A 27603-nucleotide genomic window follows, 5' to 3' on the forward strand; every position below is an offset into this window, starting at 1 on the left:
TCAGGGAGGTGCAGTACTGTATGCTGTGTATACATGATATCAGAACAGGAATTCCTATTCCTATTCTCTTTGTTGTAGTAAATTTAAGGATCCGGTAAAGAATCAAATGGCACAAATGTATTGAGAGAGTATTTAGTCATAGTGCATCAGTATCCATGCTGTTTAGTTTTGTGTCCGACCATCAATATAGAGATGTGGAGATGACATTACATTAAGTGTACTGGGAAGGCACATTTAATACTTTTTCCTATTTTGAAGTCAAACGGTTGCCTTAGAAACAACCAGCTGCTCTTCACATCCATGTTCCCTTAGCGGCAAGTTTGTGCCTGGTATTTTGAGGTCCTGATGAAGGACAGGGATGTTTGCAGTGGATGGATGAATGAGGTAAACAGATTACCTCGCACAGATACCGATGGAGGTTGAGGGTGGATTACTTGCTGCCTGTGGATTCTGAGAAGGTCACTCAGTGGCAGATTATTGTCTCAGACTGTCAGTCACACAGGATTTGGAGAACAAGAATGTATTCTGCATGACAAGGCGATTATTATTTTATAAAATTCAAAAATATTTATGAATCTGAAGAGCTACACTAATTAATGCGAAATACTTGAACACGCCCACATTTTGGAAATGTAGCTTATTCACCGTATCCCCCAGAGTTAGATAAGTCAATACATACCTTTCTCATCTCGATGCATGCTGTAACTCTGTCTGACGCACCCACCGCTAGCTTAGCTTAGCACAAAGGCTGGAAGTGAATGGCTCCAGCTAGCAGACTGCTCTCAATAAATGACAAAATATTTGCTCGCAGCACCTGAGAAGCCCCCTGGTGAGAAGCAGAGAGTTCGGTCAGAGTTGTGCAAATCACTCCGCCCAGTAGCAGTGCTTCGTCTTCTGAAAACATATATGTATGTTCCCTTTATGTATACAGTTAAAAGATGGCTGTGTCTCATATGACCTTGTTATTTGTACACGGTGTGACTACACAAATCACAACACATAAATAGGAAAATGTTCACGTTATTTTGTCATGGCTAGCTGGAGCCATTCACTTCCAGTCTTTGTGCTAAGCTAAGCTAGCTTGGGCTGTGTCAGACAGAGTTACAGCACGGGGATGAGAAAGGTATGTATGGACTTATCTAACTCTGGGGGATATGGTAAATAAGCTAAATTCCCAAAATGTGGGCGTGTTACTTTAAGGTAATGGATGCCAAAACATAAAAATGGCACAAATTACAAAAGTTTTATTTTCGGTTCCAAAAAGAGCATTGCTGTTAGGTACAACAAACAGTTTAGTCCTCAACCTTTAAGTATGAAATTACTTTCTAGCGTTGCTTGCACCAGAACATATGAGAACAGAAAAGCAGTGATCTGATTTTTACAATGACAATAAAATATACATTTAAATTCACATACTTTAATCCAAAGTAGTGACACTTAAATGAGGTACTCTCCAAATATGTTCTGACTATAGACACTTGCTATTAACCTCTTTTTATGGAGGAAAGTTGTGGACCAATTTGCATTTTGTTTTGACATTCACATTTCTCCACAAAATAAAATCAATTTATAACCAGCACTATAAAACTGTATAAACATGCCATTATAGATTATAATTAACATGAAACCAAACAAATAATTATTATATCAAACAATATAATTTCTCACTACAGTATATGATTGGTCACAAATTAGAATTTCAAAATACGCTAACAAAAGGCATTCAAAAAACAAAACACTCCAATTTAATACAATTGATACACCACTTATGAAAGGAAGTTTTTTCACTTCACTTTCTATGGCTGGCATAAACATGCGAATGTCATAGTAAACAAACAGAAATACTCTAATGTACATCTTAAGACAATGTGGTAAGTCAGTGCAACATTCTGCTGGTTTGGCACCTTTTTCATGAAAAATTTGAGCTGAATTATTAAACAGCCTGATGTAAGGGCACACAACCCTTCCCTGACACTATGACAATGTACTATAATGTATCTATAGTCTTCAACTGAGGTATTAATACGTTAAAAATGATAATTTCTAATGGCAACATCAACGGTAATCCTGTATAGCACATAATTTTAGGCGGGTGCCTAAAAATTGGTAAATAATAAATACTTTGCATTACGTTATTTCAATATTATTAAGTTATAAGCCTTTACTAAATGATGCTGTCCGGTTTCCACTCACACCATTTTTGAAGACTAATTTGTAGCACGTACATGCTACAATTAACAGGATGTCCTTTCTTTGATAAGGTGTGAGACGGAGACATAAGCAACACACCAGATTTTAAGTCTGAAATATGCCAGCTTGCCAAGGGCAAACATCTTTGTCTTCATTTGGAATGCTTTACGCTTTTTGCCTCCTTTGGTAGATAGAGTTGGGGAAAAACATTCCCATCATAGTGCTATGATTCTCGGAAGAACCCTCCGGGCTCAAAAACCTCTTGCAATGATGACAGACTCCAAGGATTCTTAACTCCTGAGCAGTTTCAACAGTGATGGGATTTAAGTTCACCCGATTCGGTTGCCGCATATTGTGAAGCGGTCTATCTCCAGCAGGTCTTTATTTGAAGTTCTGTGTTTAAGTTCAGTGGATTCTGGTTCCTGGTTGGTGCTCCCCTCTTCTTCAGGGGTAGGGGTTGGGGGCGGATCATTGGTCACTATGGTGACAACAGGGGGTGGAGCTGGGGGGAAAGGCCTTGTCCGTGGGGGTGGTTGCTTGGTGATGGAAGGTTCCTGAACTGTAGGTTCGCCTGAAAGAAAGAAAGAACGATGGCCATTATATCAAGCTGGGCAGAGGCTTTACAGGACTTTTATTTATTTATAATCTCATTTAAACCAATGTGTTGTTGTTATTTGCTTGAAACAAAACAAAAAAATGTTTGAGCAGTTCACAGTGACAATTGCTACAAAAATATAACTTTGTTTAAAGGCGCTCTAAGCGAATAATGTGCGACGTCACTTCCTGTTGATGTTTGAACTGTTTTCAAACAGACAGAGCGTAGCTAACTCCTCCCCCTCCCCCTCCCTTCCGTGCTTTCATGAACGCGCCCAACCCCCACCCCCAAATCCTTCTTGTCGTTTATTGGCTGGAATACTTTGTTTCGTTTTGTGCTGCTAGGTTTGGCCATTTGTTGATATTGCCGTTTGTGAAGCCTGGGCTGTCTACAGAGATCGCGTTTTTTTACAGTTTGATCAGCGGACAGGCAGCAAGCAGATAGTGAGGAGATGTTTCCGGTATGTAACAAAAAATGTTTTATGGTCTAAAACGCTTCAATTCGCTTAGAGCACCTTTAATATCTTTTGAATAAATTTAGTTGCACAAAAATACCATCAGACTTTTTTATTAACAGGTGAACTACTGTCATCCTTAAATAAACCAAGCTGTTACCTGAGGGTGGAGGAGATTTGGCCTTGCTGGCTTTCTTGGGACTTTGTTTTTCGGCTTGAGTAGTCGGCCTTTCAAATAACTTTCCTTCCATGTTGGCGTCCTTGACATAGCGACAGGACTTTCCCAGCAGAACTATACTGTTCAACACTTTCAGTGTTATTAATCTGCAGAATCAGACCAAATCAAATGACTTCACCCAGCCGTGTATAATTACTTACATTAATTGCTATTCTAATACACAGAAGGAGAACTTTATAATTTATTCAGATAAACTAGGTCTGTGAAGAGCTGACTTTATGCTGATGGAGATGTCCTAATTTCATATGATGTGATGGCAACAATTGTTGCGTAATGAATTTTACCCAAGATAAAAGAGAACCACACAGACAGATGAAAGAGCACCCTGGATCTTCATTGAGCTCATCACAACTCGAATCAGCTGAAGGAGAAAAACAAAAAACGCATTGTATGATTTGTAGCAATAGCCAACAACACATTGTATTGATCAAATTTTTTTATGCCAAAACTCATTAGGATATTGAGTAAAGAATATCATCGTTTCATTAAAGGGGACATATCATGAAAATGTCGACTTTTCCATGTTAAAGTGCTATAATAGACACTTTTACAGCTCACGTGATCAAATAGCCTGCGTGCGGATTTAGACAACAGAAGTGGCGTTATTCCCCATTGGTTCTAACGTGTTAGCAACTCAGAAAGTTTATTAAAACGGTCTTCCAGCATCAAAATGTCTGGTTGTTGGGTTTGGTTGCACTAATATAATATACTAAAATACGTATACATGTATCTGGCAACTTTATATTTGGCCATCTGCTAATGTCTTCAATCCACTCCACTATAGTACACGGATCTGGTAGCTGTGTTGAAAAAGTTGATAAAGTCAACTTTTTAAAATAACTTTCTCTGTCTGTGTTGCTTCAGTGCTGATTCTTGCCATACTTTCGTTGCCTAAATGTGCGCGCATACGCTGCCACGTCATCATTGTGTACAAACAGTAAAAGTGTCTATTGGGTCCCCAGTGCTTCTATCAACCTAGAAAATGTGAAAAAATATGTCATTGAAATTGGGCTCTCCTTGTGATGTCAGAAGGGGATAATACCGCCCCTTATCTGCACTATCCAACCATGTCACTGCCATTTAGTGCAGAGATCAGCTCATTTGCATTTTTACCCAAAAATGGCACATTTTGGCTCACATCTAAAAAGTGGCAATTTTAACATGCTATAATAAATGATCTATATGGTATTTTGAGCCAAAACTTCACATACGTACTTTGGGAACACCAAAGATTTATTTGACATCTTAAGAAGTCTTGTGAAATGTCCCATTTGAGATATTATGTAAATTTCTACCGTAAATATATATATATATATATATATATATATATATAAAAAAAAATTTATTAGTAGGCAAGGCAAGGCAGTCTATTGGGTCCCCATTAATAATATGCAGTGTTGGGTAAGTTACTCAAAAAAGTAAGTCATAGCTAGTTATTAACTACATGTTCAATCATGTAATTAAATCTAATTATTATAATCTAATTAATATATAAATCTAATTAACATGTAGTTAATAACTAGCAATTAATTACTTTTTTTGAATGGTTTACCTAAACAAATTACTCTCCCAAAACATATTCAATTACTTATTACTAATTACTTTCTAAATCCTATTTAATAAATGATACAAAGATGGACTTGAAACGGCTCAAATAAATTGTATAACAGTACATTAATTATTCTGGTTCCACACTATTAACTACTTTTGCCTCAATATACTCCTAATTACTGCTTATTAATGCTTAGTATAGTAATTATTAAGTTTATTATTGAGTATTGGTAGAAATTGGGTAGGATTAAGGACTTAGTATAAAGTTCTGCAGAATCAGGCATTAATGTGGGCTTTTTAAATATTAATAAACAGCCAATATCTCAATAATAATAACAATAATATAATATTATTGCTAATAACCAACCAGTTAATAGTGAGAATTGAAAACTACACTTATTACAATTATTCTTAACAAACTTAACAAAGTATTTAAAATGAGAATGATACATAAAAACATGCATTTTAATATTATGCTCCGTTCACAACAAACGCGGATAGAGCGTCAGGTGCGAATGATTTTAATGTTAAGTCAATGTAAAGACGCGTTTACGTGCGTCTGCATTGCCACAGGAAATGTGCGAGTTGAAAAATCTGAACTTTGGCGAAAAATCGTGCTGGGTTATCCAATCAGGAGGTGGCTTTAGTTGTGACATGATTACAGGAAGCGAGCGGAGTCGCAGATGCCCCTTCAATGACGCAGATTTACGCGTGAATGTCTTGAATGACTACATTTTCACGCGCGAATGAAGCAAGTAAACTCAAAATGTTTAATTGTCTAACTACGCGCGAATAGCGCATTTTTGCAGCCTCTACCCCATCTGGTGTGAACGCACAGTTTTAGACTTAAAATTTTTATGTTTAATCCACTATTGTATTATATGTAATTGTTCTTCAGTCCATACACAGTATGTAGTGTGTATGTAGTTGAATTACATCAGAAGTAACTGTAAAAGTATTCCTTACTTGACTTTTTAAGGAAAAAGTAATTAAATTACAGTAACTAATTACTTAGTAACTATTTACACCCAATGTGTTATTAAGGACTTTATTTGGACAACTTAAAAAGGTGATTTTCTCAGTATTTGTTTTAGTTTGCACCCTCTGATTCCAGATTTTCAAATAGTTGTATCTCAGCCAAATACTGTCCTATCCTAACAAAATATATTTTAGAGTTCAAACGATGTGTTGAAGTATAAATCTCAATTTTGCTGTTTTCCAGGTCTTATTTCTGTTTACACTTCAAATGTGATGTTATCAGGGGTAAATAGTAGCCTTCATCAACTCAATCTATATAGTTGTGTGAAGTAATAAATGACATAGCTATAAAAAGTCTTCTCACCAGTACAGCCAGAGGTAGAGGAATGAAGCCCATCCTTCTGGCCACTGAATCACTGTAGTCTGTGTATGCCTGTGTATGTAACAGATATAAGCGAGCTATTTATTAACATTGTGCCTATGCTTTATTGTTTTGTTTACAGAGCGTAAGGCTGGTGCATAGACGTGTAGTATTTCAATTATATGTGTGTCACATAAGGACGTTATGTGTAGTGCCTAGTGTGCACAAGATTACACGTACATTCTGTTGACGACTGCTGACGAGCTCAAAGGCCAGGCTGGCTTTATATTCACTGTAGACCTAAAAAAAACAGAACATAGCTTATATCTGGTGCCTGTATTTAAGGTGATAATAGTAAACATTGTTTGGAAGCCTAAATATACAAGAAGCACCAGTTGAAACAAATCCATGGCTCTTACATCAGCTGTGATGTCATTGAATTTTGTGATGAAGGCGTGCTTGACGACATCAACAACAACCTCAGAAGCGATCACCATGAAGACATCTGGGAGAAGCACCCAGAGGTGATCTGCAAACAATATCAAAGCACACGCAAAATATTTAATTATTATTTAAATTCAACTTTAAAGATGCATGAAAATCATAGTTTTAATCTTAAATCCAGACCCAAGTTCCAGGAAAACTGCTCCATGTTCCTCAGGCAAACGATAAGGAGTAAAACATAATTGGTGAATCGTTCCTTGATATCTGCAAGACAGAAATGTAAATCCAAAACATGAACATCATCACAATGGCATACTGCACAAGGCTTTTTGTTTAGATCAAAGGACAGTGATTTGTACGATCCATGCATGTTTTCCAGCAGGTTGTGTATGAATAGTAACTTGATGGATTACTCTATCACAATGGCCTGGATGAATGACTACAAAGCTTATTGGCTGTATGGAGAGAATAGGTGCTGATTGCAATGTATCAGTTTGTCTTTCATAAAGAGCATGGGGTGCCGATGGAAAGAGACTCTTAAAATGCACCACAGTCTGTCAGCATCTTCCTGAACATTATCAGAAAGCTCTTGAGAGGTTTGATTAGCATTTCAAAAAGATGTTCAGAGTCAGCAGCACACACATGATGTTCTTTCTACAGTATCAAAGCATCTTTTATTAAGATGACATAAGCTTTACAATTTCAAGAACCAGAATTACTGAGGTGAATATAATCCCTGTATATAATCTTCAGAGACAAGAGTGCTGATATCTGATTGGAAAAGAGTGCTGATATGAAGCTTCGCTACAGCAACATTATTAGTATCTATCGATATCAGTAGATGTCATTCTAATTAATGGAATATCTGGACTGGCACAGAAATTTTGTATGGGTACATCTCTGATCATAACGGATTATTAGAAATATCAGTGCAAGGGTGTGAAGGGTATCGCCTTACCGCTGTTAGACATCTGGAAGAGGTTGTTCTTCTCAAACTTCTTGAACACGCTTCCCTTTATTTCCACAAACTGAAACATAGACATACCTTCTAAAACATTTAAATCAAAACTGCAATTCTTATTTAAAGAGTAACTAAACACTAAACCAACTTTTTTTAGTTAATAATCTGTAAGAATGTGGCTTTATTAGTGCTGTATATTGATTTGAGTAACTTTTTTGAAATTTTGGTATAAAGTGCACTGCAAAAAATGACTTTCTTACTTAGTATTTTTGTCTTGTTTTCAGTAAAAATATATAAAAACTCTTAAATCAAGATGCTTTTTCTTGATGAGCAAAATGACCTTAGAAAATAAGTCTAGTTTTTAGACAAAAAAATATACAATGTAAGTGAATTTGTGCTTAAACAACAAAAATATCTGCAAGTGGGGTGAGAAAAAAAATCTTGAAATAAGATTAATTTTTTCTTAAACACTTAATTCAAGCTAAATTTTGCTTACCCCATTGGCAGACATTTTTGTTTGTTTAAAGCACCAATTCACTTAAATTGTATATAATTTGTCTAAAAATGAGACTTAATTTCTTAGGTCATTTTGCTCATTAGGAAAATACATCTTGATTTAAGAATTTTTACATATTTCTACTGAAAAAAAGACGAATATACTAAGTAAGAAAGTCATTTTTAGTATTTTTGTCTTGTTTTCTAATATAAATATCTGAAAATTCTTAAATTGAGATACATTTACTTGGTAAGCAAGTGGCTTAAGATAATAAGTCTAGTTTTTTAAATAAATTATGAAAATCAAAAGTTTATTTTTACTTAAAACAAGTCAAAATATCTGCCAGTGCTGTAAGACAAAATAAACTTAATTCAACACTGCAAAAAATGACTTTCTTACTTAGTATGTTTGTCTTGTTTTAAGTACAAGTATCTAAAGATTCTTAAATAAATATGTATTTAAGAAAATAAGTCTAGTTTTTAGACAAAATTTATCAACTTTATGTGAATTTGTGGATAAAACAAGCAAAAAAAAATCACTTAAATTTAATATTTTTGGTCTAAAACCTAGACTTATTTTCTTGGGTAGTTTTGCTCGTCAAGAAAAAGCATCTTAAATTTAAAAAAAATTAGATATTTTTACTGAAAACAAGACAAAAATACTAAGAATTTTGTTTCTTGAAAATCATTTCTTACAGTGTAAAAAAAAGTTCAAGATTTTTTTTGCTTACCCCATTGGCAGGTTTTTTGCTTGTTTAATCCGCAAGTTCACTTAAATTTGATATTTTTTGTCTTAAAACTAGACTTATTTTCTTAGGTTATTTTGCTCATCAAGAAAATGCATCTTGACATGAGAATTTTTAGATATTTGTGCTTAACTCTTTCACCGCCATTGACGAGATATCTCGTCAATTAAGAGAAAACGCTTCCCCGCCAATGACGAGATTTTCCGTCTTTCCGCAATACCGCTATTATCCACCAGGTGGCGCCCTTCCGCAACTTTTTAAACCCGGAAGTATTGCCCAATGGCAAGCGGCTGCATGTCCATGTCTGTTTTAAAGATCGCTCTGAATGGGATCTCTATGAAAAGTCCGTCACAAAAATGGAATTATCTCTGATTTTTGCTCAAAATGTGATGTTTTTGCAGAAACCTACCCATATTCAAAAGCTGATTGCAAAAGAACCACTGAAGGTAGGAAGAAACGTTTTTTTTTTTTTTGAAAGCAGGGGGTCTGTTCTTTCATTTGGTATATTGTATGTTTATATATTTAAAGAAGAACATTTTCTGGAAGGCATTAAACTTTGGTGAAAATCATGAAAAATACTGGCGCTGGCTGGCAACTTTAAAAAAAAAACGCTGGCAGGGAAAGAGTTAAAACAAGACAAAAATACGAAATAAGAAAAACCTTTTTTTTTGTTTCAACTTAATTCAAGAAACTTAAGTTTATTTTTCTTACTGCACTGGCAGATATTTTGACTTGTTTTAAGTAAAAAAAAACTCTTAATTTTCATTATTTATTTCAATAAACAAGACTTAATATCTAAAGCCACTTGCTTACCAAGTAAATGTATCTCAATTTAAGATTTTTTAGATATTTATATTAGAAAACACAACAAAAATACTAAGCAAGACGTTTTTTTGCAGTATAGCATTATATTTACTTGATTAAAGGTGCAGTACATAGTTTTTAGAAAGATCTTTTGACAGAAATGCAAAATCATATACAAAACTAAATTATCACGGGTGTATAAAGACCTTTCATAATGAACCGTTATGTGTTTATTACCTTAGAATTAGACGTTTTTATCTACATACATGAAGGTCCCCTTACATGGAAGTCGCCATTTTGTGCCACCATGTTTCTACAGAAGCCCAAACTTTTTTACTAAGTTGTCTCCGACGATGACATATTTGTCCGGTGACAGCTACCGTAGCTTCTTTATGTGTTTCAAAAGCAAGAGGTGAGCAGTGGACTGAGCCGTTGGTTGCAATTCGTAACCTCACCACTACATGCCGCTAAAATTTACACACTGCACCTTTAAACGAAGTAATCTTGTTCAGAGAATTCTGCTGTTTGTGTGAGGATATACGTGTACACACTTACGTTGTTGGACATCATGATGGTGAGCAGTGATTTGTTATGAGAGTTGAAAGCAACATTTAGGGTAGAGGCTTGAACCATAATGAGGATAGCATGTAAAACTGAGACAAAATTACATTGAGGAAAAACACAGCTTCAAAAAATATCACAATATGAATCATGTCCCCATGCAATACTTATCGTTAGATTGTATCATGAAGGATACAGACATAAAAGACAGCCATGAAGAAATGGGGAATGACACCAATGTGGGCTCTCTTCCGTGACTTTGGCTCGGTGGCCGTCCAGTACAGAGCGTCCAGAATGTCCTGTCCAAAGGACGAGAAGAGACGATCTGCCACCTAAAGATGAAATCACACTTGAAACACAACACATAAAACACAATCTATTGTCATTTGTGATTGGGAAGCAGCTGTTTGGTACCTCCAGCATGTTGTAGATGATATAGAGTTTGATGACTGACTGCCCCCGGATCAGGTGGTACATCATGGCATAATCGACGTAGTGCATCATGAAGTAACACAGCATCATGATTAAACCTTTCAGCAGGTCACACACCTGAGCAGGCTGCAGGAACCGAGAGCCACTGACAAACACAGAACATAAACAAACTGAGAATGAAAAAGATGCTTATACTGCTCAATAAACACAATTAAAAACAGAACAGATGGTTTACAAAATAAAATGAGACCAACTGCATTCACCAACACATTAAATAAACACTGTAGTTATGTATGTTTCTCCAAACCGATGAAACACAACTGTGTGTTCCTTCAACTATGAACTGTTTATGTTCCAGGGAAAGATTTCTTTACTAAAACTTACAAATTATAAAAAAACATATAAAATATTTTTTTACACAGGCTGCATGACTTACATAAGGCAGCAATAGTTGAAGAAACAGAGTTTAGAGAAAAACACAAGGAAACAACTCAAGACCCATGCAGATCTTTGATATATGGCCTTTATGTATGGAGAAAAATGGCAAAATAATTTAATAAAGACATCTATAACATTTTAGTTTCTTCAAAGCAGGGACACTTTTTCTTAAGAATGACTTAGCAATGAGTAGCAACAGTTTTAGTTGTGAAGCTGAGCTGTGATCCAGAGGTGTCGAACATGCTGTATCTGGGGTGTGGGTGGGAGAATTTTTATAAAAAAAAAGATGCATCCCACTTTACCTTATTTTGACAAACCAAGGCAAGTATGATGAGATTCAACTACAAAATGTAAAAACTATTTTAAGACAAAAGACTCCAGCACCTGACCAACAAATTCTAGTAAAAAGTGAAAAAAACAACACTGCGATGGCCGATATATACCAAACGACACACTGTGATGGCCAATATATACAGACCCATTCACTGCGGTGGCCGATAAACCAAACTACAAATTGCGGTGGCCGATAAACCGAACTACAAATTGCGGTGGTCGATATATTGCGACAAACCCATTGCGGTGGCGGATATACTGGCCATCAAATTGCTGTGGCTGATTTATTGTGACTGACCCATTGTGGTGGCCGTTGTATTGTGACTGACCCATTGTGATGGCTGATATACCAACCGACATGTTGCGGTGGACGATACATACCGACCGGCACGTTGCGGTGGGCGATATAAACCGACCGACACATAGCGGTGGCCAATACATACGGTCCGACACGTTGCGGTGACCGATACATACCGACCAACACATTGCGGTGTCGCAGATACATACCGACCGACATGTTGCAGTGGCCAATACAAACGTTGCAGTGCCCAATATCCTGTATAACAAATTGCTGTGGCCAATATATTGAGCAGCAAATTGTGGTGGCCGATTTATCGAACGACAAATTGCAGTGGCCGATTTATCGAACAACAAATTGCGGTGACCGATTTATTGTGACCGCACGTTGCGATAGGCGATATAAACCGTTTCGGTGCCCGATATCCCCAACAACAAATTGCGGTGGGCGATATATTGAACAACAAATTGCAGAGGCAGATTGTGTTGGGCGATATATTGAATGCCAAATTGCAGTGGCCGATTTATTGGACTGACCCATTGCGGTGGCCGATTTATTGTGACTGACCCATTGCAGTGGCTGATATACGGACCGACACTTGCGGTGGCCGATACATACCGACCGACACAAGGCGGTGGCCGATATATGGACCGACACAAGGCGGTGGCCGATATACCGACCGACACAAGGCGGTGGCCGATATACCGACCGACACAAGGCGGTGGCCGATATACCGACCGACACAAGGCGGTGGCGATATACCGACCGACACAAGGCGGTGGCGATATACCGACCGACACATTGCGGTGGCCGAGATATCTGCCTCAGTGTTTTCATTATCGGATCAGCCTATAAATCTTAAGTAAAATAAATCTACATCGGCCATTACATAACCCATATCAGTTGATCACTAACTGTAAAAGACAACACAGCAAATTACAGTGCATACTGTATGTTATGGATGGACCTGAAAGATTCTCAGTATGTCCCTTGCAAAGAAAGATTTGATTGGAAGCGGACAGCCGCACTGTACTGTACAGAAGGCCGTATAGCAAGTATGTAACAAGTAAATATCAACACACTGGCAAAGATAAACTGTCTTCATTACACAGTGTGCATTGATCCACAAGCAAAGAAAGATTTCCTGCTTTGACAGACCATTACAAAAAAGAAGTGCCGTGGTTTGGTGATGGTATCAAATGAAATTGCATTGGTACTTGGATATATGCCATGTTTTATGTACCATGATTTTAAACGTGTATTGGATGCTTATTTAAAGAAAACAGTGGTACTAGTATGGTGTTTTTTGTGTTAGTTTAAGCTTTCCTTAAGCTGAAAAAATAGAAAATGAGATGTCAAGGCCGGGGATGCTTTGTTTTTATTGCCAATGCAAATGTACTCGGTGAGGATAATTATGAAGCTTTGAATGCATTGCACAAAGAAACTTAAAAACAATTTCTACACTTTTTAAATAAGAACCTCAAGCAAAACGGTCCATTTACTAAAAGACAAATGACAGCTGCCTGTGATACTGAGCTATTCTCTCTGCAAGCAAAGACTAAACACACACAGTACATCTATAAGCTTTAATTTCCAATTCTGCTTGTAAAAATGTTGCAGATTTGTGTGTTAGAAACCTTTATCTATCCGGTACAAATTCATGTGCAGTGTGAGAGTCAAGTATCAAACACAAGCAGAATTTTAAATGGCACTGTTTAATGGTAAGAAGCAGCAAGCTAGCCATTTATTGTAAAAGGTTCACTTTCTTTTTTCTTCAGGTTTAAGAGAAACTTTAATGCAAACTGTCAGTTCTTCAATCACATTTAAACAAGGATAGTTTTGCACATAATCCACGGTCTCCGAGAAATTGAGGAATGTGAACATGAGGTATTAATAACACTTAAAAGTGTAGCTAAAAATCTGAGGATCCAGTTAAACCTCTTTGCAGTTTAATTAAAGCGAGCAGGATCAGAAATGCACCAAATATCCATGCTGAAAACCAGCTTAACTGCGGTTAGCCGGCCACAGATAGCCAGGATGGTCTAGTTAGAGAAGCACATATCAGTTCATCACCAGCTGGCTGACTAACACCAACTTGGGAAGACAAAGAGTGAGCTAGACTATTTATAGACCCCCCCCCAAAAAAAACTGCAGTTCAGCTTATAAAATGTAAAGTAAAATGTAATGTAGCACCGCATACTCTGATACACAGAGCTCTTTCATGTATTACACAAGCCGCAACCTCACTAGGCAACATTTGACAGTTAAACTGAGCCGTCATATCTCAAGCTAATCCATTCAGGAACAATTATGATACAGATTTATCAAGCAACACAAACACACATGCTCATTATGAAAAATGTATGAACCAAACACAGAATGATGAATGGGATTGTTTGAGGTGGGTCACAGTGACGGCAGGCATCCTACCTGCTTCGTCTGCAATAGGGGCAAACATTAGGGCTGATGAGAGGAGGGAGAGGCACGCATTAGAAATCGTAGTCTTATGAGGAACTTCAACAATCATATGCATTCATTTATAACCAATAAGAGTTAATATAGAGGAGAGCGAGATTTAGTTAGAGAAACTGTCTGAACGCTTTTTTGAGAACTCTTATTAGTTAGTTAGCCTATTAGATAGACAATTTATTCGTCTTGACATATTTGGGACAAGCCCCGCTTTGGGTTTTAACATTACATCATGTTTTTTCATCTCATGTAAATAAGTTAAAGCAGTTTTTTCCAGTTCCCACTGCCCAGTGATACACATGCAACTATTTATCGAATGTTTAAGGCATCAAGGAATTGACTAAAATGTTTAACATGATCCAAAAAATGTTTTGCTTGAAATTACGTTTGCAGACAAAATATACTTAACATATTAATTTATTTTTATTAGAAGGGCTGTCACGGTTATGAAATTTGGGTGATGATTATGACGAATAATTGCCGGTTTTATTGCTTTGCCATTTAACTATTATACATTCTTTTGTTTGTTCATAAAATTATTTTTGTGATTATTTAAATTCTATCTTTTGCAAGGTTTACCTGGCATTAAATATTAATAATACATATAACACATATTTAAAGTATTTATTTAATAAATATACATTTTAAAATCTGAAACCTCTTCTTAAGAAATAAACACAATAAAGTGTCTAAAAAATTAACTGAAAATAAAAATGCAATCAAAACAAACTGAATATACCAGAATAGTCCTTAAATAGTAACCAATCCTACTAAGTTCATATTAGTACTGGACCACATGTCTGCAAAAAAATCAATTCCTTACAGATCCTTAAGCATCCTTCACTTCTCTAAATTTGCAATTGCTGTTTTGAAAATGTATTGTTTACCTGTCAATTCATACTTACTTATAAAAGTTTTGCAGCATTTCCTTAAATGGTGTTTTTTCTACTGTACTGAATGGTTTTGCAATGTATCGCGACACTGTTAGTTAAGGAGCGCCATCTGATACCGTCTCGTTTATACAGCTGCTGCAGCTCCCCCTTGTGTTTTTTAGAGAGATGTGCAATCATTGTGGTGATCTGGAATCATTGCGATGAGGTCAAACTATCACGATGAGATGATTATTTAATCATTGTGACAGCCCTATTTATTAGAAAACGAAATAGGTGGCCTGGGCTGCGTCCAAAACCGCCTACTTCCATACTATACAGTAGTAAAGGTGAGCAGTATGTCCGAATTCAAATAATATTCGAAAAACAATAAACGAAAAGTACCCGGATGACCTACTACTTCCGACAAGATCCTGAAGTGTCCATTCAATGGACCCTTGCTATACCCTGATCCCCCAGTAGAGGAGTTATCCAAGGAATAAGAAGACAGAGGAGCGTTGTTTAATTCAAAAATGCCCGAAAGCAGTAACACTGCTCTTTTCAAATGCAAATACATATATTAAACAGCTGTCCCTTGTGGATAAATTGTGCTTGTTTTAGTTAACAACTACCTTGTTGTTATGGCGAATAATTTCAACTTGGTGGATGTAGTACGTCCGAATTCATTCTTACTGTGGGTTCACACCAGACGTGAGTTCAATGATTTGCACGCGTAGATTACATACAAAGTCAATGCAATAATGCCATATGGGCTATTCGTCTCAAATGCGTCTTTGCCCAAGTTGAAAAAATTCAACTCGAGCGAAAATTTTGCGAGTAATCTAGAGCGAGTAACACGATGCCCCGGATTTGCTGTGTACGTAGCATAACTATCCATGAGTCAATGAGTAGGTACTTTATCTAATTCAGTATTACCTACTGGCACAGTATGCAATTTCGGACGCAGCCTTGAATTGAATAATATGTCAGTGTAAATTCAACCTATACGGATCTGTGAAGATTTTCATTTCAATTAATCACAGCTTGCTGTGAAATGCAGTCATTACAACAACATTTCTCATCGAAGAAGCATTGATCTCAATAGCCTTTAGTTGTAGGATCCTAAAAAGTCAGTCCTATTCAAACTGCAATCAATTAGTGCTATTGAATACATTTTTTATGGAGTGTGTGTGTGTGTATGCGTGTTACCCGAGGCCACAGCAGGGAATGGTCAACAACCTCAAGACGGCCAGCAGAGTTCTTAGGGGCAGCAGGGTGAGCACATACAGAAATGCATCCAGGCAAAGGAAGATACCAAAGATCATCAACTGCAAAAGAATATAAATAGTTTAGTGAGCAATGCATAAATCTGTAAGTTGGTTTGCATTCAGCCATAACAATAATGACATCACAGTGACATCATCTTTCTCAAAAGCCCCTCGGTCCATATTCTAATGCTTCACACGCTTGAGCTCACTGAGGCGTGTGATGTCTGGAGGCTCTGAATATGTCTGCCAGCGCTCTGTAACCTTAAAATCTTCATCTTTCGAGAGACCATTAAAAACAAATTAAAGATGTTAAGATGCACCGCAAGCAACCGGCTCTTTAAACACAGAGTGTGAACCCCGGGGATCAGTGGATACAAAATCAAGTGAGCCTGTTAAACCACAAACACAACAACCCTGTGAGAATGCAGAAATGAACATAAATCAAAAATGGGAACATTTCAACCTTACCTGCTCAGAAAAAACACACTGGGTGACGGCAACCATTATGAATTGCTTAAATACAAGTATTCACCAAGTGCTCTGTACTTCCTAAATAAGCATGAAAACACAGGAGACTAAAACTGACAGCTGTTTTTAGCTCATATGGTGTATAGTCTGTCTGTACTGGTCAGGATCAGTTGCACCACCGCTAGTCACATGCATGTGCATTCTTAACAGAAAGGAGATACTGTTTCCAGGTCAGTACCTAAACCGTGTCTCACTTGTGTGTGTGTGCCTTTGTCGAGCTCTTTTTAAGGTTTGTGGGGCGGGGTAGCTCCAGGGTCACAGAGCTGTCTTTGTGTGCGAATACCTCAGCTGTCAACATGCCCAAAGCATATTACTGAAACCTGTGTGCGTGCAATCCTGGGCTTTGGCTGTGGGTCTAAAAGGCTGTAATCCCTGAGATCAGACTTAACTCCCCATTATTTAAAAGTCATTACTATCTTTTTGAAACTGTATAAATGGTTTATAAAATAAATCATGTGTTCTATAACAAAGTTTTTATCAACCCAATATCGCCATCTAGTGCCAATAAACAGTTCAACACTTTCGGTGGCTTTTTAAGGGCAGGCACAGGACTGTTATTTTCTTTTCACAAGAATATAAAAAAAATCACCATATTGAAAGGTGGAGTGGGTAAGTTCCTGAAATAGATTTGGAAAATAACACTGGATGAATAGTGGCATCTCAGGGAATTTAAACATGCAAAGTACCACAGTAAACATAAATAAAAAACACTGTTCACACAAATCATCTCATGAATGCTTCATTTATAGTTATGACATATAACTGTTGGTATATATGTGCTAGATATTTGGCTGTTTTTGATAATCCCACTCATGCAGGCAGAATCTGTAAGATTTTTAGGTTATTTAAACTTTTACATAAACAATAAAATACGCAGTTAAATCATATTTTATAGTTATTTTTTAATAATATACTAGTTTTCAATCAATTTTATCAAATCACAATTTGTATGTACTTAAATATCATGATATGGTCATGGTATTGCAGATTTCTTTCTTTCTTTCTTTATTCTTTTTGCAATTCCAGCATCTACACTGCAAAAAATGATTTTCAAGAAAAAAATTCTTAGTATTTTTGTCTTGTTTTCAGTAAAAATATCTAAAAATTCTTAAAACAAGATGCTTTTTCTTGATGAGCCAAGAAAATAAGTCTAGTTTTTAAACAAAAAATATCAAATGTAAGTGATTTTGTGCATAAAACAAGCAAAAAACTAAATTCACTAAATTAATTTAGAAAACACTAAATTCAAGAAACATTCTAGAAAAATTGTTTTATGCACAAAATCACTTAATTTGATATTTTTGGTTTAAAAACTAGACTTATTTTCTTGGCTCATCAAGAAAAAGCATCTTAATTTACGAATTTTTAGATATTATTACTGAAAACAAGACAAAAATACTGAGAATTTTTTTTCTTGAAAATAATTTTTTGAAGTGTATGGCTAAAGTCATGACTAAAACTGGTTAATCCTTACACTAGTTAATCCATACACAGGTAGGGAGATGGGCAATGTTGTATCAATTCAACTAACTTGCATGTTTTTGGCCTGTGGGATGAAAGCGGAGTACCCGGAGTAAACCCATGCTGACACAGGAAGAACATGCAAACTCCACACAGAAAGGCCACCTGACCTACACGGGGCTCAAACCAAGGACCTTCTTGCTTTGCTATGAGGCTACCCACTGAGCCATCCCCGTACTGCAAATGTCTAAATGAAACAATGTTAACAGCACAAGTGACCCTGTCTATAATCCAGTCTAGTACTCTAACTATCGGATTAGAAACATCAAAGTATAATTTCATCTATTGATCACTGGTGTTTTCTCAAAAAGAAAAGCATTATGTACCCTACCCTTTCTAGCTCTCTGGGTATCCTCATACAGGTGTACACTCGTTCCCTTCGCTCGGTGTACTTGGCCTCATTGTGTTCCAGAAAATAGCCTCTGGTCAGCTCCGCACACATGAAACGCAACATAGAAGGCTCATCAGGCTCCTCTGCATCTGTTCAAAGGGAGAGAAGATATAATAATGCCTTTAAAAATAGTTTGAAACAAACAAGTGAAAGTTACTGGACACCTACTAGTTCCTGCTGCTTCTTGTACCTGCAAAACCTACTTGAGGTAGGAAGTTAATTGTGCAAGCTGGTTTGTTCATTGCATTGCATTAGTTTTAATAAACAACGATGACCACATGCATTGTTGAACGACACCCTGGGTCACTCAGGTCCAGAACCAAAGAGATTGTTTATCAGTGTTAGTGTTACTGTTTCTGTGTTACAATAGGCCGGTGTCTTAAATGACTTCACTTAAGTATCACATGAGCACTTCGAACTTGACTCTAAATGGGAGTTTTTTTCTAATTTACTGATATCTGGAAAACTGGTAACAATAATAACGGTACTGTTACATTCAATTAAAATCTAACCAGCAAGCTTTAGATCAAAACAACATGATAAAACTAGACGTGAAAGAAGTAAATAAACAGGCGGATGCAGGGGTAAAAACAGGTCAAGATGATGTAAACTAAAGCCACGTTGGAAAGTAAAGGCGAAGGTCAGTTGTCAGATGCTTGCGCTCACCTGAGAGCTCGCGCTGGTCGTCTTTAACTGCAGGTTTCTCGTAAAATCCCAAAGTTTCTGTCAATTTTACCGCCGGGAGAACGATGTTTGCCCTCTCTGATCTGGAAGCACCTACCCGAGAGCATTTTACCGTCCTGTAATCATCATTTTCTGGATCTTTATCATCTGAAACACCGACACACAGCGACTCCGCCATCTTCGCTGTGACGTCACCGCGCGCGCACGTGATATTGATAAACAAAATATACGGCGTATTGAAACTAATGATATGAAATAACGTCTGTTATATAGATAACTGTATACATAACTATTATAGAAAGAGTATAATATAACTTATAATATATTAAAAACACTTAAATTTTGAGAAATAACTAAAATAATTGTAACTTACTAATGATTAAACTGATTAAAGACTAACACTTATAAATGCATAAACTACTAAAAAAACAAATATATATAGGGGAGGTTTCCCGGACAGGGATTAGAGTACTCCTAGACTAAAATAAATGTATAAGAGCTGTCCAAATTGAAAACAACTTGCACTCACATATCCTAAAATACATCAGTGCCCTTTGTATAGCTTCAAAATGCACACAAGTAATTTTTTTAGTAGGCATGTTTGTTAAAACTAGTTATATTTCTTAATTAAACTAAGGCCTAGTCCTAGTTTAAGCTATATGTCCGAGAAACCACACCATAAAGTTTGTAGGAAATTGCACACTCATTTTCACCACAAGGTGGCGTATTGAGACCTTTTGATTCTTTAGATGCGTTCACGAGATATTGGGGATGAAAATGCATCACCTTGCTTTCCCAAAACTGAACACTAGATTAGATTTTAAAGTTTATTGATATGAAATAAGCAGAAGAGACAGAGATGATTTCCAGGGGGCAAAACGTCCAGAAACTTCCGATCAATGTCCTAAATGGGATCCAAATTGGTTCACAGATAAGACAGATGTTTCTGTAATACAGGCCCAGTGTTTTCAAATCAGGCACATACATAAAACAACATTAACAAGGGTTTATGAATAAATGTTTCTTTTGAATAATTACCTATAAATGGGAGAGCCAGAAAAATGAAGGCAAAGGTTGTGTAAGCACAATTTATTGGCACACAAAATGGCAAAGCATACATACAAGACTTTGGGTATGACACAAAAAACACCTCTGCTAAATATATTACAAACTGTGCAGAGTTCCAGTAATACAAGATTCATACAGCAGGTGACTGAGATTCCTTTCATTTTGTTGGTTTTTGGAGATAATATTCATGAAATATATTTTGTTATGATAAAGTACAGAATCATGAAGAAACCGAACAATAAAAACACATTTGGCTGTCAAAATTATCATTACAATCCTCCTTTTCCTTCATTAAAGCATAAACTCTGAAGGGACTTATTGCAAGTTTTCAAGTCCAATGCATTAAAATACCACATTTACCATATATGAAAACAAGTGGGATTTACATTAAATTAATTTTTTTTTATTAAAAAAGGCAGTTTTCATATATGTTAAAGTAGTGTGAGGCTAGATTAAATGAATGTTTTTCACTATATTTGTGGTGTGATTTAACAATAACCTGTTCACAACTTTCTCAGTATGAGGTTCATTCCTGAGCATGAAATCCATTATTTTTTGGGGAAAGTCGATTACGCTGCAGTTTAAATCAAGGTCTGAGAACATTAATAACATCAGATGGACTGCATTTCTTTCCTAAAGTCAAGTAACCCTGTTTACTGTGCTCTCAAACCAATAACCAAAGCAGAACATGGCCTAGAGTCTAAAAAAACCAAACATTATCACCAATTTTAAAATGCCATGCAGAAACATATATTATTCCAGTATGAAAATAAGTCATTGTAAGGAATAGAGGCATACATTTGGACAAATGATTTTCATACAGTATGTGCCTGTCTGTCAACTCCTAATCTCTGAGTTACAGTGCAAGGAGAACACAAATTAATAAAATAACACAAAATTGACGGAGAAATGAAATATAGAAATATTTGGAGAAAGTTCAATCTGTATGGCAACACGCAATGCTTTTTAAACAAACGACCAAAGCTGTCTTTATAGTTAATACAGTCTGTTGAGTTGAAGGAACGCATTGAGGTTCACTTTTAATTGAAAGCAGAGGGAAAAGACAATAGACAAACGAATTTCCAATAAAAATGCAAATGTTCAGGGATTGGTCTCAGTGGATGCCTTTGCAGTTCCAGTCTCCAGTGAAAAGACAATGAGCATGACCATCTCTTCAGCCATTGGCTGCGGTTACCATCTGGAGTCACTATGGAGATGTGTGCTTAACTGCGAGACGGACGATAGCTTTTACATTGATTACTAAGCTGAAGTTGTCCCGGCTTCAGGTCTCACCTGTAAATGCAGATTTCGCGTTCGATAAATTCAGCCTTGTAGGTTCATCCAAGAGTCACATTTCTGCGCTGCTTTTAAACCTAACCAGATGATTTCAAAAGAATCCAATGGAGAAATATTGCGGCCAAAATTTGGTCAGTTTTCTTAAATGTCATCCAGAAAATGAAGCAGAATAGTCAGAAAAATGGTGAATCATTAACACCATGACGTGAGATGTACATCATTAGGGGTATAAAGTGAGGTCAGATAGAGATAGCGCCGCCCTGGTGGTTGCTTCAATTGCCTCCTATTGAGATGGCTGAGAGGCTGTGCTCTCTGGCTTGCTGTCCTGTCCTGTCGGTGGCTTGCTGTTCCACGGGCTGTTGTTTCCGAGCGCCGGCGAGCTCGTAAAGTCGTCATCATCGTCGAGGCCATTTGTGGCGTCGTATTGTGTGTTTTCTAGCCGCGTGATCAGGCGCTCGTCCTCATCGCCAAACTCGCCACCCATCAGGGTGGGCTCACCCACCACCATCACATCCTGTTAATAACAAATATCAAAATATCAGTAATTGTACAAAAATATAAAGGTGTTGGGTTCTTGATCGGTGAACACACAACGAATATGAAGGGATTATTGTGAATCAGCCGGACCCAGACATATATCAGTCGATAGTAACCATGTTGGACAGCATTAAAAGAAACAGGCTGTCTGAGTATATGTGTGTGTGTGTGTGTGAGAGAGAGTTTAAAATGGCTGGATTGCATAATTTTGTTTAAAAACTAGATATGCATGCAGCTGGGTCACATACTTCCCAGCTGTGTGTGACATCCGAGTAATTTGCACTGGGATAAATGAGAATTTGACTAAATAACTCTCTTTAAGTAAATTAAAAGTCGTTGGGTAAATTTATACTCTAAACTGCAATATCATAGATTCAGGTACAAAAGTGGTTATCTTTCTGTAAGGCAGTCTGCTATGCTTCACTTTCTATCTCTCTGGTTGCATTCTCAAGCTCAGCAGATCAGTTAACTGGAGCACATGCATGGGCAACCATGTGCGACGACGCTACAGCATGGGAGCTCTTTATCTGTTGCTCTCACTGTCTGTCTACCTTATAGCGAAGGGTGAGACAACTGCAGGGTACAGCTACAATATGCCATCTCCAGGGTTCCCACACCTTATTTAACTTCAAATTCAAGGACCTTTCAAGGACTTTCCAGGTTCAATGCTCTCAAATTCAAGGACTAAATGTGGGGACACATTTCAAGTGAGAGCAAGGTTACATTGTGTTACCTTTTAAGATACATTGTTACAGTTCCCTTTCGAGGGAACTCGCGCTGCGTCACTTTGGGGACGCCTCAAGGGGTAAGTGCGTCTAAATGTGTATTTCAAATTCAACCAATGGTGAGGCTTAACGACAAAGACAGGGTGACGCGGGAGCCAAGAAGTATATACCTATCTGGAATATTGCCAAAGACGGCATTACAGGGACGCAGGAAGTGTGACAAGAGAGACGCAGCGTTTTGTTCCCTTCTCAGGGAACAACAGTTACATACGTAACCAGAGATTTTTTCATTTGTCAAACACAACTATGCAAAAAAGCATTTTGGTATGAATCAACATTCACATACAGAAGATATAACATTTAAAGCGAACAGTTTAGCACGTGTGCTTAAAAAGTCTAGAATTTTAATGATATTATCCTACACTACACAGGGAATAATATGGATTTTTTCCAGAAAACTTTTGCACAAAATAGATTTAAAGGAATATTCCATTTTCTTAAAAGAAAAATGGAATAATTTACAGATAATTTACTCAACTCACCACCATGTCATCCAAAATGTTGATGTCTTTCTTTGTTCAGTCGAGAAGAAATTATGTTTTTTGAGGAAAACTTTGCAGGATTTTTCTCATTTTAATGGACTTTAATAGAGCCCAACATTTAATACTTAACTCAACACTTAACAGTTTTTTTCAACGAAGTTTCAACGGACTATAAATGATCCCAAACGAGGCATAAGAGTCTTATCTAGCAAAACGATTGTCATTTTTAACAAGAAAAACAACAAATATACACTTTTAAACCACAACTTTTCGTCTAGGTCCAGTCCCACGTGACTTAACGTAAATGCGTAGTGACGTAGGGAGGTCACGTGTTACATATATAAAACACACATTTGCGGACCATTGTAAACAATAAACTGCCACAAAGACATTAATTAGTATCATTCCACATACAACAACGTAGGAACGGTCCTCTTTCAACACACTTGTAAACACTGGGGCGGAGTTTCGCGTTCGTCCTCTGTGACCTCTTGACGTCATGACGTATTGCGTGGGGTCACGTTGACGTATCACGACCGGATCTAGATGAAAAGTTGTGGTTTAAAAGAGCATATTTTTAATTTTTCTTGTCAAAAATGACAATCGTTTTGCTAGATAAGACCCTTATGCCTCGTTTGGGATCGTTTATAGTCCGTTGAAACTTCTTTGAAAAAAACTGTTAAGTGTTGAGTTAAGTATTAAATGTTGGGCTCTATTAAAGTCCATTAAAATGAGAAAAAAATCCTGCAATGTTTTCCTCAAAAAACATAATTTCTTCTCGACTGAACAAAGAAAGACATCAACATTTTGGATGACATGGTGGTGAGTAAATTATCTGGATTTTTCTTTTAAGAAAATGGAATATTCCTTTAAGCACTTTCAATGACCTGTATCTATGTATGTTGATTTTCAAAAACTTCCCAGGGCCCTGAATTTTTCCCAGATTCACAAACTTTCAAGGACCCATGGGAACCCTGCATCTCCAGATGAATTATTAAATTCACAAATTGTTATAGTAAATCAGCTATTAAGGTTTGAGGGAAGAAGAAACAGATCCTAGTCCCCATGTACAGCCAGGTTTTTTCATCATCCATCTATGCGTCTGTCTTTCCTCCAGCAACCTGCTGTGAAAGTTCCCCATGCCTTTACACCGTAAGGCCATTCATAAGCCATGTCTTTAGTCAGCTCATTGACCGTTTTGTCTATTTATTCGAGCAATAATTCCTGTGTAGTCTGTCTGGCGGAGACCCCAGAGTCCCTGTTAGCCCCCCTACCCTCTGCTTTTTAATTACTCTCATTCATTAGGGTGGGCTTTTTGACTAAATAACAATATCCGCACGCTGATTTGTCAATTTGCATAGCTAATTAAGTCATTAGCTAAAACGTTAGCGAGTGAGAAAAAGCGCAGCGCTTGCCAACGAGCCTTGAATTTGCCATCTGTTTATGAACGGCAACTGTCGGCCTGAAGTCTGGATGTGAAACTGGGGTCCAGGATCACACACACACACACACACACACACACACACACACACACACATAGATACTGTACTGATACACTCAAAACTTTATTTGCTATTACACAGATAGGCAGTCCAGTGCTTTTGTTCAAGTAGATGTACCCTGTAGCTAAATCCAGTCTGATTACCTTCTGCCCTCGATGACTGATCAAAGATCAGCTCAGCACTTATTGAGTTTTGTGCAAAACTCGGCATACAGACACATCACTGTAGTTAAACTGGAAAAACATGGCATTTGCAAAAGCAAGGTGATGGGTTTAACTCCTAAAAAACACTGATAAACATTGTTTTCATTTAATATCCCTTAACACAAAAGCATTTTGAAAATAAAGTTAAAGGATTAGTCCATTTTCTTAAAAGAAAAATCCAGATAATTTACTCACCACCATGTCATCACTAATGTTGATGTCTTTCTTTATTCAGTCGAGAATAAATTATGTTTTTTGAAGAAAACATTGCAGGATTTTTCTAATTTTAATGGACTTTAATAGAGCCCAACATTTAATACTTAACTCAACACTTAACAGTTTTTTTCAACAGAGTTTCAAAGGACTATAATTGATCCCAAACGAGGCATAAGAGTCTTATCTAGAAAAATGATTGTCATTTTTACAATAAAAATAACAAATATATACTTTTAAAGCACAACTTTTCGTCATGTAGATCCGGTCGTAATGCGCCAGCTGACCCCACGCAATATGTCATGACGTCAAGAGGTCACAGAGGACGACCGCGAAACTCCGCCCCAGTGTTTGCAAGCATCTTGAAAGAGGACCGTTCCTACGTTGTTGTATGTCAACTGATACTAATTAATGTCTTTGTGTCAGTTTATTGTTTACAATGGTCCGCAAATGTGCATTTTATATATGTAACACGTGACCTCCCTACGTCACTACGCATTTACGTTAGGTCGCGCTGGACCGGACCTACACGAAAAGTTGTGGTTTAAAAGTACATATTTTTTATTTTTATAGTCAAAAATGACAATCATATTGCTAGATATGCCTCGTTTGGGATTGTTTATAGTCCTTTGAAACTCCGTTGAAAAAACTGTTAAGTGTTGAGTTAAGTATTAAATGTTGGGCTCTATTAAAGTCCATTAAAATGAGAAAAATCCTGCAATGTTTTCCCTCAAAAAACATATTTTTTTCGCGACTGAACACAGAAAGACATCAACATTTTGGATGACATGGTGGTGAGTAAATTATCTGGATTTTTCTTTGAAGAAAATTGAATATTCCTTTAAGGTGGATCAGTTGGTATTAAAGTATTGAGTCTGGGAACACACATACATTACTGATAAAATGTATACAGTAGGCACCTTGAAATCAATGTTGCTTTGGATCTGCCAAATGCATTCATGTAATGCAAATTCATGTAAATATGCAGTGCGTATGGCATGCTATACACGCATGACTAATCAGCATTTCATTATTCTCCCGAACGAAATGACTCCAGTCTTAATTCCAGCCCAGAAACATGACCAAAAGGGGGCACTGTTGTAACATTGTTGAAAACAAGTCCACCCCATCGCTCCCCACCAGTCACATGATCATCTCATTGTGATTGGGCTCACGTAGGCGGACGATCAGGCAGCATGCGATGACTGCACAAAGCCAAGTGGCCACGCTACATATGTAACCAGCATGTTCCTTTTTACAGCACATGGCCACATTACTTACAATGGGGACTGCAATAAAAATAGTAACACACACACACTCATAAGACCATGCATGCACAAACGCACGCACACACACATACACACTCATAAGACCATGCACGCACACACATACGCACACACACAGGATCTATATGATAATAAGCAATGGCACAGAGCCAACGGCTCACACCAACAATTCGCACACTTCATGTGTGAATGTGTCCTCGAAGTGACGGATGCTGGATACATACGGCCAGAACCAAATGTTTGTAATTAAAGGTACATCTATAGAAAATTCTGTGTAAAATAACTAAATACAACAAACAGGAAAACATATTTTAAGTCAGGTTAATTTTTAAAGTAGAAATTAAGTGACTTTTTTAATTGACTTGGCTGATATCAGGTAATCTTTTTAGGATTTTCCGGATTGGGTGATGGTGTAGTTTGCCTGCTTGGCCAATTAAAATAAATGTTCGCTGCTTGCTTGTGCTTGTTAGGGCCCTAGCACTGAGGTGCAAGGACCCTATTGTTATTCAAGGAGTTATTATTATTATTCATTTTTTTGTTTTCAATATTTTCAAGCGAATCTAATAATTATAGTCGAAACTGAGTACATGTTTAATTTCTTAATCTTTCTTTATACCTCATT

The 27603-nt window shown here is 37.0% G+C and overlaps 2 protein-coding genes across 4 annotated transcripts in view; both read right to left on the reverse strand.

The window, feature by feature from the left end:
* Positions 1 to 1222: 1222 nt before the first annotated feature.
* On the reverse strand, positions 1223 to 19796 carry tapt1a (transmembrane anterior posterior transformation 1a). Of its 2 annotated transcripts, XM_065273974.2 has the most exons (15): positions 19592 to 19796; positions 18866 to 19014; positions 16427 to 16545; positions 14310 to 14342; positions 10793 to 10955; positions 10575 to 10710; positions 10373 to 10470; positions 7770 to 7839; positions 6995 to 7075; positions 6787 to 6896; positions 6608 to 6667; positions 6371 to 6439; positions 3762 to 3838; positions 3400 to 3563; positions 1223 to 2761 (listed from the first exon to the last, which is right to left on the reverse strand). In XM_065273974.2, the coding sequence occupies exons 1-15, from the start codon at positions 19785 to 19787 to the stop codon at positions 2520 to 2522; spliced, it is 1767 nt and encodes a 588-aa protein (XP_065130046.1). In that variant the 5' UTR covers positions 19788 to 19796; the 3' UTR covers positions 1223 to 2519. The 2 variants fall into 2 exon arrangements, with proteins under 2 accessions (XP_065130046.1, XP_065130047.1); XM_065273975.2 differs by lacking the exon at positions 14310 to 14342.
* Positions 19797 to 21571: 1775 nt separating this feature from the next.
* Positions 21572 to 27603, reverse strand: part of ldb2a (LIM domain binding 2a) — a 68615-nt gene continuing 62583 nt past the window's right edge. For both annotated transcript variants that reach the window (XM_065273977.2, XM_065273976.2), the window contains exon 9: positions 21572 to 22487. In XM_065273977.2, coding sequence (XP_065130049.1) covers positions 22257 to 22487 — 231 coding nt within the window. In that variant the 3' untranslated portion in view covers positions 21572 to 22256. The remainder of the gene's footprint in view (positions 22488 to 27603) is intronic.

This window comes from Paramisgurnus dabryanus, chromosome 16, assembly GCF_030506205.2.
Source record: "Paramisgurnus dabryanus chromosome 16, PD_genome_1.1, whole genome shotgun sequence".
NCBI lineage: Eukaryota > Metazoa > Chordata > Actinopteri > Cypriniformes > Cobitidae > Paramisgurnus > Paramisgurnus dabryanus.